The following is a 14,118-nucleotide window of genomic DNA, read 5'->3' on the forward strand; positions in this document are numbered from 1 at the left end:
ACATGCCCCAGCTCCTCATAGACAATTCCCTAATTTGCCCAAGAACACACTGCCTCCCATATTAAAATAGCAACAGAGATGCATACAGATGAAAAGAGATGCAATTAAATAAACAATTCTGACTGGAACTCCTATATGCCTTTTTAGGAAAGTCCACAACAGCTATAAATTCTGGTCTTAAAACACTGAACTGAAAATGGACACAAATTTGATACTTCCCACAAAGTGTTATTCATTCTTTATTCTGTGGAGTAATACTCTGCTCATTAGCATAATTCTTAAAAGGTAAATTACAGACTTGAGATTTTTCAGAGCAGATGCTGCAGATAAATTATCATGAGAAATTTCTGACACTCTTTACTAGAGAGTTAGAGCTGTCAGCTGCTACACTAGAAGTGTGAAGCTACTCAGACTTTGGACTTTAGGATTATAAAGATCCTTATGCTACACACTCTAATTTTTTCAACTAATTCATAGTAGTTTGCCACCCAATTTTTCCATTCTCTTATTCCTTTTTTTTTTCATGCACTTAATTTCTATTCTCCAAATCCTCAGTGAACTTTTAAAATTTTGCTCCCTGATTTCCACAAGGATAAGAACAGCAAGCACATCCTCTTCTTTCCTGCTCCTGACAAACTGATTTTCAAAGTACTGATCTAGTATCTAAATCAGACTCAAAGATTATTTTTCTTCTACGTTCCTTAAATGACTGACATGTGTGAAATAACCCCACCCATCTATAGGTATTTTTGCACTGTGTACAAATTTGTACATTTCTTCTATTTTTATAGTCAATTTTTTCTTCCAGTTACGCTCGTTGTTCTCATAAGAAAAGCTCACTCTCAAATACAACACACTACATTTACTAAAAGAGTGATTGGTTTCACATTACTATGTAGAGTACATTAATAAAAAACCAAAAAGTACCACCTCCCAACTGTCTAAAACACAGCAATTTTTACACTCAAATCCTGTTCTTCAATCTTTTAAAGCATTAACAGTATTAAGTATTACAGTGTCATATATGTAACATTTCAGCTGAAAGACAGCTTTATAACAATTAAGACAACTCTCCTCTTATGAAGCATGGCAGAGCACCAGATAAAACTGCTTCAATTAACACATGAACTGATTGCTAATAAGGGAGGAATGAAGTTACAGAAGAAAGTTCTGCTGGAGGACAAAAGGGAATTGTCCTGAGGCAGGTCCAAAACCAACACTAATACTAACCAGAAATAAAGATATGAACTTTTACTCAGCTGAATCAGCCCACCTCTTTGTACTTATCCACCCAGTACTGTTTGATCTCAGTTCCCACATTTACTTTCAGTGTTTTGCAACTCCTCATCACCACAACTCACTCTGAAGCAGAGGATCTCTGCCTTTGAACAGAAAGGAAGACATTGTGATTAATGGCTTCATATGGGAACATTAAGCAAGGTATTAAGAACAGATCAGGTAGTAGGAAATAGGAGGTAGATGTGATGCCCCATTAGAAATCACAGTTACACAGCATTTACTTCAAATGAGATTACACTCAAGTAAATAAAAAGATTTCATATTTTAATTACAATTTTCAGTTCATAACTATTTCACTGGCACAAAACCAATCCTGAATTTCCCTAGCAGTTACACAAATCTAACCTGTGATCCAAAACATGAGTTGGGTGTTGTTTGTTTTTACTGCCAGCAATGCAAAATTATGCAGCTGTGGATTTGTGCCTGAGTTGGAGCCTTCCATAGCCTTATCAGTGCTCTGCACTCATATTGGAACAGAGGAAAGATATACTCCTGTCTGTGACACAAATATTTGGAGCCCAGAGAAGGTGGGTCATTTTTACTGAAACAGTTTTCCTGACTGCAACCAAGTAACAGAAACCAAAAGGTTTGGTTACATAATTCCAGTGGTCTATGCCAACAATGCCAACGTGATTACTAGCACGGAACATGCTTTATAAAATTACTAAGATTACTAAATTAAAGGATTATCATTTAATGACAGCCAAACCTTGAAGTGAAACAAAAAATCCTTTTATTATTATCATGTAAAATTATCCTTGCTTTGTTGATATATTTTCTGTAAGCTTTCTGCTTATTTGTCTAAAAACACATTCTAGCTGAGTCATGTTAAAGAAAAACCCAGGAAGAACCTTCTGGAAGGACTAACTTCCAAACTAGCAACCCCATCATGTATACACTAACTGCTACTATGTCACATACTTTCATATCACAACTTCAAACACTTCCTGAACTTACCCAAGATCTTTATTTACAGGAGTTTAGCTGGGAAAGAGAGCCTAAATCACACAATAGCATCTTCTAAAGAGGGGCTTTGCCTTTATTACTGCTGCTCTCTGGACTCTGACATTTACCTTATGTTGTGAAAGATCTGTGTGAAACTGAATATTGCAAACTTAAGTCACTTTCTAAACTGCAGCTCTTAAATCATATTTTTGAGTACAGATGGTTAGTTCAGAGGCTTTTTAAATTGTCATCTTGGATGTGGCTCCAAACAATATGCTAGTTTATAAAAGTGGGCAGCACCACACTCATGTTTTTGATTAAGGACACCGTGACTGGGCTGCATGCTACATGCCTGCTGTGGTTCAAACAAGATTAGCTTAAAAAATGAGTGGAAAGTTTGATGACACAGATATTTTCTAAAAAAATAGGGAAAATTGAGGTTTCCATTAACCTCCCAGACAGAGATAACAAGCGAAGCGCTAACATTAACTTGTAGTCTCTCGTACACACTCTGCCTCACAACTCAGAACAGTGTCAGCTTGTATTTGGCAAGGGATCTATAACCTGTTTCTGATGTCAAAGAACTCACAAAATGAGAGAAGATGCATGCAACACCAACAAGATATTTGTCAGAATGGTTACAGCTGATAGAGTGACACCATACAACATGTATCTCTACAGCCTATTAGAGAAGTCATGAAAAATTTCACACTAAATTCTGTACAACTGTTTCCAACTCAAAACACCCACAATATGTATTTTCTTGCTAAGCAAAGAATTAAATACCACACATTCTTAAGTTAAGAATATTCAATGAAGAAAGTCTCATGAAAAATGGAAAAAGTTAAAAAGCCACAGTGGTTTGTTAAGGTTATCCACAAAGCATCAGGAATACAGGTATTTTAAAGACACTTTAGTTGTCATCCAATTATATCAGAATTTTAGAAACAGTATTTTTGACTGAAGTAGACAAAAGCTCAACATACCTCAAAGCCAAGTCTATCTTTCTCTTTCCAAAAGCAGAAATGTGTAACCTTCTTATCCCAAAATTCATCTGGCTTTACTACACAAACAAGTGACACCTCAGCTGGAACAACATTCTGTAACACAAATCAGAAAATAAGTAAAACATTCAAGATTAAACCTTCATTTACCACAGAACTGAATTCCGCTTAGATTTCATCACCTGTACAAGAATGTAAAAATTGCAGACAGAAATTGAAGTCTGCTTCATCTACATGACAAATTTTCTCCATTCTGCTTCATAACATTGCACAAGATTTCATAGCAAACAGTGTCAAAACTGAAAAGAAAATATAACCTCTTTACTCCCAGTCCTAAGGACAAACCATCTATGCTATGTTAGTACAGAAAAATGAACTATTGGCTAGACTCAATTTAATTTATGGTAGTTCATTAAAAAGAAAAAGAAATGTTAAAAACAGAGTTTTCCACCAATGTTATCTTCTAAGTAGAAGGAAACTGTAATCATAAAGCTAGGAAAAAATTGTATATTTGTTATCAGATTACATGTCAAGATTATATCCTATACTTCTTCAGTACATTTTACTTGGACTAAAATGAAAAGGTTGAATATTGACATTTCAAATAATTTAAAATACTACCAGGAAAACATTTCTCAGACTAAACCAGTAATTTAATCTACTAAGTTGATTTTATGATGTCACACTGAATGTAGATCAAGGAACAAATACTCTTGATTACTCTAAACTCATGAGCTATAGCAATAAGTAAAAGTTAATCAGAGGAGCGATATAAAGGTGACAACCTATGGGATTTCTCTTTAAATATCTAATTTTATTAATAAAAAATTAATTGAGAAGAAGTTAAAGAAATCAGCAACAAAAAGCCCCAATGCATTCTTGCACCATTTTAACGAATATGCAAAAACTACTTACAAGTACACAATACTTTGAACACAGAAGTGGTTTTGAGAACTGCAAATGATGAAGCAGACAGAAATCTCATGTGATCTGCACAAGTGATCAATTCACATAGGAAAATCTTCTTTATTGCTTCCTTCTCAAACTCAAGACACAGATGGGCAACCCATATTTCTGCAAGCTTTGCAGAGGCAGGATGAGTGCTACCAGGAAGCCAGGGAAATAAGAGTGTGGGCAAAGAGCTGACCTTCCCCACTAGCTGCAGCTCCCACTGAACCTCACAACCACACAGCGGCTGAAGCAAAACCCAGTCAAGATCATAATCTGAACACAAGCAACTCAAATACTCTATTCATAGGAAAACCATCTTAGTCAAGAATAGGTGAAAGACACCTTGACACAGACTTCAAAACCCAGAAGCAACAATGACCCAGCAGGACAAAAAAAAAAATTATTTATATTTGACACACTTTCAGAGGCTTCACCTAAGTCTGAGAGGAAAACTACTCTGATAAAGTGGAACCATCTGTGCAGTAAGAAAGGCAGTAGTCTGAGTGTTCTGATGTGTTAGAAATACTGTATCTCACACTTTATTTGATCACTGAGACTAGAAGATAATCTATACTGTCCAGCAGAAATAAGACTCTATTTGTAAGCCCACAGTTCTGAAGAGTTAAAATAATATTTTTTTAAATTTTTTTATTGGAAATTGTCACTTTTCTTCTTCTCCTACTTTTTGAGGTACACAGAACATAGTTTGTAATTGGAACTATGATCCACAACTAAGTCAACTATACCCTGTTGCAAAGGAACCCAGGCAGTATAGCATATATTGCATCAAAACCTGCTCAGCTGCAATATCTGTGTGAACTGCAGCCCTGCACACATTCCTACTGCTCATAGTTGGTGATACCAGGAGCATACTTGTGTACTCTTTTAACTAATTCTCCATTTCAGAAAAAGGTCTACAACTGCGTGTTCTCAGCATATAAAGAATTTGTATCTCACTTGAGTGAGCTGTAACATCTGCTTTTCAGAATTTCTTCCTGCTGTACAGAGTTCGTCACAGAACCACATTTTAAGGAAATTACTGTCTCTACAATAACACAGCCACTGGGTTCACATCCATAAAACTGATCAGTCAACTATGAATGTATAAATTTTTATTTACCTGGAGCATTAACACAACTGTCTTTACCACATTCCACTGAGATTTTCTGCCATCCACTATGACAGTGAATCCTCGAGCTTTACACTTCTCACTAAAAGAAAAAAAACCACTTAGAAAAACATAAAATTCACTCTAACAAGTGTCATACCATGCCAACTTCAGGTATCAAGCCTACTGTAAAATACAACTACACAGCTTTTTTCCTTACATAAACACTGTCATATAAACTTTAAGTTTACTCATTTATAAAATAACTTCCAATTTTAATGCTCCAGCATATTATTAGATATTACAAATTACAATTTTTCACTAGACTGAAGTATATCTCATAATACAAGTATTTCTTTAAACTGTAGCAACTCTGAAAAGGTCTCAAAACCATTAAATTGACAAAATCCTCAGAAAAGAGATCAATTTACATTGTCATAAGGAAGACAAAGGGATGTCAGTTTTTACAAGGAGCATCCAGAAGAGAACTTGCAAGTGAGTCCATGGTTTAACATTAGTTACCACACTAGATATCACATCCCAGGCTGACATCCTTGCTTTGGCAAAGTTATAAGCAAATAAAATCCATGACATTTATGAGCAGTAGGAAAGCATTATGTAATCTTTCCTAAATCTGCAATTACAAAACAGAGCTACTTCTGTGATCTTAGCTTACAAAAAACAAGGCATGCAACAGTAAGCATTATGTTTCACAACAATAAATTAACTGTTATTTATTTCAAGTTTATGCTGAGCTTCATCAGGTATGGGTAGCAGACAAATTCACTTTGAAGTTAAAAAAAATGGGGAAAAAAGGCATTTTACTAGCCGATTTAGGAAAAAAATAATTAAACTTGGCTATTTAAACAGTCCATGAATGCTTTTGGTTTTAAGGAACCTCTAAGATCACACATATGATTTTTCTGGAAGCAGTCTGAAGATTCAGGCTTTACTAGTGCAATTTCCAATCAAAAACCAACTCAAAGAATTGCTTTGAAGAATGAGGTGAAGAGTGTTACTACAGCATTTTGAGACATGACTTAGGCTCACTGGAATCGAGCAGTATCAGCATCTGCCCCTCTACTACTACCCTATTAAAACCCTAACAAACCCAACAAAATACACAACCAAGTCAATTCAGAAGTGACCCACCACTTCTAGAAAGGTTAGCCAATGCAAGTGCTTGTAGGTAAGTTAAAATAAAAAGTAAAAAGCTTGGTGATTTGAGCCACAATAAAGAGAATACAACAAAGGAAGCAAACTTTAGTGTGAACAGACAATATCATAATGTTGCCACTTTTATTCTTCAGTTCTGAACAGACCTCTTCAGAATCTCAGAATTTTAAATACCATCAAAGAAAGGCATAAAAGCATACTTCAACACTAGGAATAAGCTGTCTGAAATTTTAGAATGGCTTTACACACTTATTCCAAATAAATTCTACCCAAGACACTTTAAGCAGTTAAGCCTCTCAAATTTTGAACACAGCCAGCAATCCATTCTAGACTGCAGATCTCAAACCAGTTGTAGTTACATCATATGCCACACAGAACTGAATTAAAAGTCAAACATATTACGTTACCTTACACACAGAACTTGGGGAAAAAAGTAGTATTAATGTTGCTTGGACAGGTTTTGGGGTTTGGGACAACATCCATCCCTCAGCCCAATTTTCCCCAAACACTGTTCAGCAAGTCTTTCCAGAACAAAAAAAAGAGAAGCGCTTAGGCCAAAGTTTGCATTTCCCACTGAAAAACAACATGTGAACAAAAACGACAATGATTTTTCCATACTGCCATCATAGAAGAGAGGTCATTTTTTCCACAACTGACACAGAGCATTAAATGTGGGAACACTGGCTTCACTTTCAGATAGATTTCCCAGTTTCTACTGAGTACAAAGAACACTTTGGTTCAGCTTTTAGACAGTTTTTGTTACACTAATGTATGTAAAGACATACATCAGGATGAGACTGTGGAATAATTAATGCTTACTAGAACAAGAATGCCTGCATCTGTTCCACAAATATGGCCAAGTCCTTAAGTCAATGACATGACTTGTATGGACGACCATTTGGTGCTTCACCACTTTACAAAAGACAACAAGCTGTTTAAAAAAACCCTCAAACTTAAACAATTAAAATGCCTTGCAGTATATTCATATACCGCCTGATGTTTTACTTTTAAATAACCTGAATTTATTCTTTGCTTCTCTCTCACCAATCAGGATCGTTAAAAGTCTAATCTACCAAAAAACCCCAACACCGGATCCCTTAACTGTGTTTTATAAACATTTATAGATTAAAACATGCAAAGTACACTGGATATCTTTAGTTATGCCACTGTTGCTCTGTTTCCAGAAGAGAGATTTGAAAAGATATAAAAACAAACATTCATCTGAGAAGCTCCTTTTCTTTATAAAGCAGTGGCACATGACAGAAAAAAAATATGATAAAGATCAATCCCTGGATCTTAAGAAAAAAGAAATAGAGGTAACTAAGCCAGGATCAAAAACTGTCACTATAAGCTGTCAGTGGCACATGCACAGAATTTGAACAACAATGATTTTACAGTAAGCTATGGATGACAGGATACTCAAGTTGTTAGGCAGCACATTTAAGCAGTACCACAAGCTGCTCACTAACTTCGCTAAGACTGTATATTTTTAACTTTTAGTGCACTTTTAAACTGAAGCCCTATAAGCTACAAAGCTTAGGCATGTAGCACAGAAAGGACAATGGGCAATGCTGCCCTTGCAAGCTTGGGAGTTTGCTTTGAATGGCTCATTAATTTACTCTAGCAATTTAAGTGCATTGTCATTAAAAAGAAATTATGAAAAAAGCTATCTCAAGAAAGGAGAACACAAGGACACAAAAGGACACAGACAAGCCTTAGTACATATCCCTTAGCCTATTGGGATATGTGTTTCTAACTCAGACAGTACCACATTCTAAACAAACATTTACCTAAAATTAATTTGGTAAACAAGAGCAAATAAAATTAAAAACAATAGAAAGATTCCTTCTACAACTGGGAAAAAACCATTCTGAACAGACTGCCTTCTAAATCACCTTGGTATACTTAGAAGATAGTCCAGTGTGACACTCAGTTCATCCATACTCGTCTGTTCAAGGCATAATGGAATCGTCAGAATGAGGCCACTTCTTCTGTCCTTCCCTCCTGTTTCAGAAAGAAAAAGTAATTACAAAGTTAATGTGATGAGGTTTAAGCTGAATAAATACTTTGCAGTTAAGTGGTCTCAAACTTCATCACAAAAGCAATCTTTAAATTTGCTGCGAAAACCTCAACTGATATTTCACCTCTCAGTTGTGAAGGTTCATTCAACACACGGATATTTAAAACATCACCAGGGCATCAGAGCATAGCCCACATCCACAGCTATCACAGTTTTTCATCTAATACTTTCAATATAAACAACAAAAGTGTTCCAGAGCATTTTTTCATTTTTACATTTTATTATTAAAATGCATCTCCTAGTCCTTCTACACTACCAGTCTATCAGAAACCTAGTCCACTCCCAAGCTGAGTGTGTTCCCAAAAGCTCCAACTGGAGCTCCTAGAAAAGGAGGACTTTCCTAGCCCAACTGACTACTACAAGAGGATCTCGTACCACACAGGCTGCCCAAGGCACATGCCCTTAACTGGCACTTCCTTCAAACACAGAACAATTTCTAGACCTATTTATAAACAGCTAACAGTCACCTTACAATTAAGATATGTATTTCCAACTGCTTGCCTTACTCTTCATCTGCATTTTCAAAACTTTCTGGTAAAACTTATACAAACAACATTAGAAACAGTAAATTTTGATATATTATCTATTTTATTAAGGGAAAAAAAACCTCCACAACCACAACATACTTAAGCACATGTAGGAGTCAGTTACTAAACAATCTTGTCTATATTTTAGAAAAAACTGTACAAAGACATCTATAATCACAGGTTTATTTGGGTAAAAATCAAGCAAAGTAAATTCCCGTAATTTAAGAACATCTTTATTCTCAAAATGTTTTTCCCATAGCTAAAACAATTAAATTATGCTTTTGCTTCACAAAGTTCTTCAGTAGAACTGAAGTTCCCTCTAATCAGGAAGGACAACTTTTTACAGAATAGTAACAGCTGTGCAAAACCAAGAAAAGGCACAAGCACAGCAATGCTTGCAGACTCATACACATATGTTGACATAATTTGATAAGAATTCTCCCCATCCATGAGGTGCGTGCAAGATAATGAACAAACACAAACATGTGTGTTTACACAACATATGTTAGAATCTTAATTGTAACAGGCCTTTTTTTTCTTGTTTCCAAAGCTGTGCAAATACTCTAAATTTGTAGTTTTAAAGATCCCCTGATACATAGATATTTTCCACATTTTCGTGAAGAACCTACTGCTGCTTTCAGTGGTTCACTGCAGCGGCTGTATTCCCTTCCCTTCCTCTGCTTTATGAGAGAATTGTTCCAGGAAAACAGCAACACACTTTTTAATAACTGTATTTCTAAACTGAAGAATTGAAGAGTGGTGCTGTATGAGAAAGAACAAATGGACAGATGCTTCCAGCAGAAACAATCTACAGCAACAGTTATTTACAGACTGTCCACCCTTCTGTTTCTGAATGGCAAAAAGCCTGAAAATTGGAGTGAGGAAGCAGACAAAAAGGGAAAATGCTTGGATTTAAACAGCATTTGCTGAACTGACTAAACAAAGCACAACCCAAATCCCAGAAATATAATCGCTTGACATTTCACAAAAAGACCAGAATAATTATCTAAATTATTATTTCATGACAAGTCATCTTGTGTAACAACTGACAGGTTTTTCGCCCAGCTTGTAAACACTGCTAAGGAAAGCAACTGAGAGCATTACAAAAGAAAAACAAAAAATAATTTTTTTAGTTCATTTTGCACCAAAGTGGTTGTTCAAGGCTTTTTGTTGACTTAGGAGCGTGCCTTTTCTTCTGTTCTATGTGTAATGACTTATCAGCATGAAAACTACACCAGCCATGGATTTCCATTAGAAACCACCATTTTGTTTCCAGAAAAAGGCGGGATCAACATTATTTGTACCAATTTAACTCAAAAATGACAACAGACCTCAGCACATAAACACTGCAGAATTTTCCTAAAATACTGATACTTTTCTGAGTGTATGTTTTTAATCATTAATAAAACTGTTATGAAACTATATAGAGTAAAATTGATGTAAAGAGACATGATGAACTGATTTGTGCCTGTCAAGTTACTTTGCTTACACTGAAGAATGCTAAAAAATCCTTCTGCATCAAGCTTTACCGTTCATTACATTAAAGCACCCATTAATACAATCAATTCCAAAATGATCAAACCTACTTAGAAATAGATATGTCCAAAATGGTTCCTAGCATTTAAAATGCCACTCAATAAATTACTTTCCACTAAGAATGTCTGTATTTCCAAAGAGATCAGGCAGCTTTAATAGCAATTTGAAAATGCACTCTAGTTAATGAGAATATCCCCTTGCAATATAATGCTGAACAACCAACTCACTACACATCTGCTGTTACTGTGGAAGAACTGTCCCAGGCTTTAATATGAGTTGAGTTTTAAGGATTTCTTTGTTTATTTTTAAAAAGGAATTGTTAGATTTGCAATTGCTGGAGACAGTGGGCAAAATTAAAAGCAAAATAAATTCAATTAACAAAAAGAGCAGGTTTCACTTCTCAGGTGATTGAAGCAGGCCAAACTAGACTGGTTAAAAACATAAACTAAAATAAACTAAATCAGAAGACTATTTATGGCAACACTTGTCAGTTTTTGAAGGTGACAGGTGTTCTGTAAGTTACCTACCTACACTAGATCAGACAATCAAACACCAAGAACTAACACAGCTACCTACAACAGCAGTGAAACCACCAAGGGATTGTCATTCACCATTTGAAGGACTTCCTTTTTTTTTTTCTGCAGAGGGAGGAGAAAAAGTTACCTTCAACATAAGATTCAGGAAGTTTTAATAAATACAGTGATAATTACAGCTTTCCCTGAATTAACTTATTGGCAATAATCAAACTGTTGCAATGCATGGCTAATTCTGCTCCCATGCATTTCTATGCTGGAGAAAAGACAGGTGAAAAGTAAAGAAAAATTTTCTACAGAAAATCCTGAAAATATTCACTCTGTTTTTCTAAAGCCAGCAAGGATTATTTTTGGATGTCTATTAAATCATCAGTCTCTTACATAGAGACTGAAACTTCTTGAAAATTTTGCAGATTGAACTACAGGCTACAGCAAAACCAAGTCCTAAACATCAACCCCAACAGCATGGCTACTAGATAAAGGGTTCCAGAGATTATTTTGGAATATGACAAAGCAGTAACCAACAACACATTTTTGTTAAATGCATCCAGCAAATACAAATAACCAACTTAAATATCCTATCCAAATTATTCAAAGTGGAGTCAGTTGAGGAAAACTGAAATTGTACCTGAAAGAAATGCCAATTTTTTCTTCAAAATGGGTAATATTACTGATGCTTCCATTCTACTGCAGATACTTTTCGCAGCTCTGAAACACAGAAGTTGAAGTTGTCAGGCATGGAATCAGTTACAGTGTTTCACAATGTTACACTTCAGTATTCTTCTGAAGGAAGAACAGAACACTGTAACCAAAATCTAAAATACTGTAAAAACTTAAGAAAAAACATCATTATAGGCATTATTCATACAAACACTTAATTAAAGATTTCTTTTCCCTCACTAGGGGGAAAAAACAGTCCAACCACAAAAACCAAAGCAGAATCTCAACCAAGGACAACAAGATAATTTATATAAAATCCCATTTCCCAACCCTAATAAGCGACAATTAATTTTCAGGTAGGTCATTTGTTTGCTCATTCAGATGTAAAATAAGTGCAAAGAAGATTGTGTTTTGCACAGTCTGTCTGGTATTACCAAGAATATAATAATTATCTAAATATATGATGCTACATTTCTGTCAGGACACTGCCATTACCCTGCCATCAGCAGGGTTTCAGCTGAAGAAAAACATCCAACAGCCTGAATAACTACGTCCTACCCACAATCTATACCCAGAAATGCTCCTGCTTCCTTTGCCTCCTCCTTACCCTCATGCAATTTTTATTGCACTGTGAACTGCAATTCACCATGATGAAGCTTTTTTGCCTCACCGACAAATCCACAGGATGCCTGAACTACAACTTCCTCTTCCAGCCAACACAAAGTAGGAACTGGCATCTGCTTGTAACTTTCTGAGGTCCTACTTCCACAGATCAATCCATATAATTAGGAAATGTAATTCTGCTCAGAAATACTCAAGATATGTGCCAATATCAGTCAAAATAAAAACAGATAAAAATCTATTTTTTTTTTCATTCCAGGCCCAGGGCTTCAGACTGCAACCTTGAATTCTCCCTCTGGATATTCCAGAATGCACACAAAGAGAACTTTTTTTCCTAGCATGGGGGAAATTAACAGAATAAAAACTATAAACTATTTAGGAAAAAAAAAAAAAACCCAAAAAAATCCAGAGAAATCCAAATAACCTGAGGTAAAATAGTTACTCCTTTTCATGTTAAAACAATAAGCTTCATAACAAACAAAAAAAGAACTATCATATTATTATAAAAAAGAAAAAACATTTCAACAGCTTTTTACTGTCTCTTCCTATTCCAATGTGTAATGTGTCACAATGTTCATTCTCGCCTCTTTTTCCAAAATCTCCATACTGAAGTGCAGTTTTTGCCAATTATATGGAATTCACACTTCACATATTACAGAAGGAAACAAACAACTTTTAGTTCTCTCAGGAAACTGAGTCCCATGACAGCCTGCACTTTGAACAACTACTCAAAAAAAGCATCCTATTAAAGCTTCCTGTATGCTTTAGACAAAGATTTGTAGTTATTTGTTGCATAAAACACAAAATCCAACAATTACGCAGGCAGTCATTTTTATCTTTCAAACCACTCTGTGCAAGCTTTTTAATTTCAGCACTTTTCTTTATTTTCCTTTTTTCAAGATGTGGAACACATACCTAAATGTTTTTTCCTCTTCCTCCCCAAGTTACATTTCCAAATTATTACACATGTCTCTTTATTATACTCAATGAAGGAAGTTCGAACCTACACACACTTCATTATCTTTGTACTTTGACACAGGAACAAAAGTCTGCATCAGCTTACTGACTCCAGGGAACATGTTTCTCTGCTGCTCTGAAAAGACCTATTTATTTAATATGAAAGCATCGCTTGGCTTTCTGCCACAGTAGTGGCACTGTCCATGGATCAAAATAGTTCTTTTATTCAGTATTTCCTGGAACCAAAGGAAGCATTCTGTTCAGAGTGGAGGGAGGTGAGTCAGACCAGTTACAACAACTGCTGGTAATTCCAAACACCTAGCCTTTGTTCCATAAACTCCTGAAGTGTACAATTGCCTCTCTTCTGTGAGAACTTTGATAGGTTTCATCTAGAAGAAAACTCTCACCAGAGCAGGTTATCAGAACATACCAGAAAAAAAGAAAATCTTCAGTTTAAAAAACAGGCTTAGCATCCTTCTCTATTTTTGATGTTGAAAGAGTCTCAGGATGAATTAAACAAAATGTCTTTTTTAATATTGGAAAGTGAAACCATTTCAAGAAAGCTGGCATCTACTTTTCAATAGGAGCTACTGAAGGTGTTTTGAAAAGGTACACTGCTTCGCACCTTTGCAATGTATTTAGACCTACAAAATATATGCAAAGTCTTCAATTTGTTGGAGGAAGACAACATGACAGGCTCTTAAAATTTTCTATCAATTTC

General features: G+C 35.4%; 1 protein-coding gene across 2 annotated transcripts in view; it reads right to left on the reverse strand.

The window, feature by feature from the left end:
• Positions 1–14,118, reverse strand: part of SESTD1 (SEC14 and spectrin domain containing 1) — a 47,980-nt gene that overhangs the window by 26,864 nt on the left and 6,998 nt on the right. For both annotated transcript variants that reach the window (XM_031055918.1, XM_005415892.2), the window contains exons 3-6: positions 11,788–11,867; positions 8,379–8,487; positions 5,320–5,410; positions 3,231–3,344 (exon numbers count right to left, since the gene is read on the reverse strand). In XM_031055918.1, coding sequence (XP_030911778.1) covers positions 3,231–3,344; positions 5,320–5,410; positions 8,379–8,487; positions 11,788–11,842 — 369 coding nt within the window. In that variant the 5' untranslated portion in view covers positions 11,843–11,867. The remainder of the gene's footprint in view (positions 1–3,230; positions 3,345–5,319; positions 5,411–8,378; positions 8,488–11,787; positions 11,868–14,118) is intronic.

Source organism: Geospiza fortis, unplaced genomic scaffold (genome assembly GCF_000277835.1).
Source record: "Geospiza fortis unplaced genomic scaffold, GeoFor_1.0 scaffold112, whole genome shotgun sequence".
Lineage (NCBI taxonomy): Eukaryota > Metazoa > Chordata > Aves > Passeriformes > Thraupidae > Geospiza > Geospiza fortis.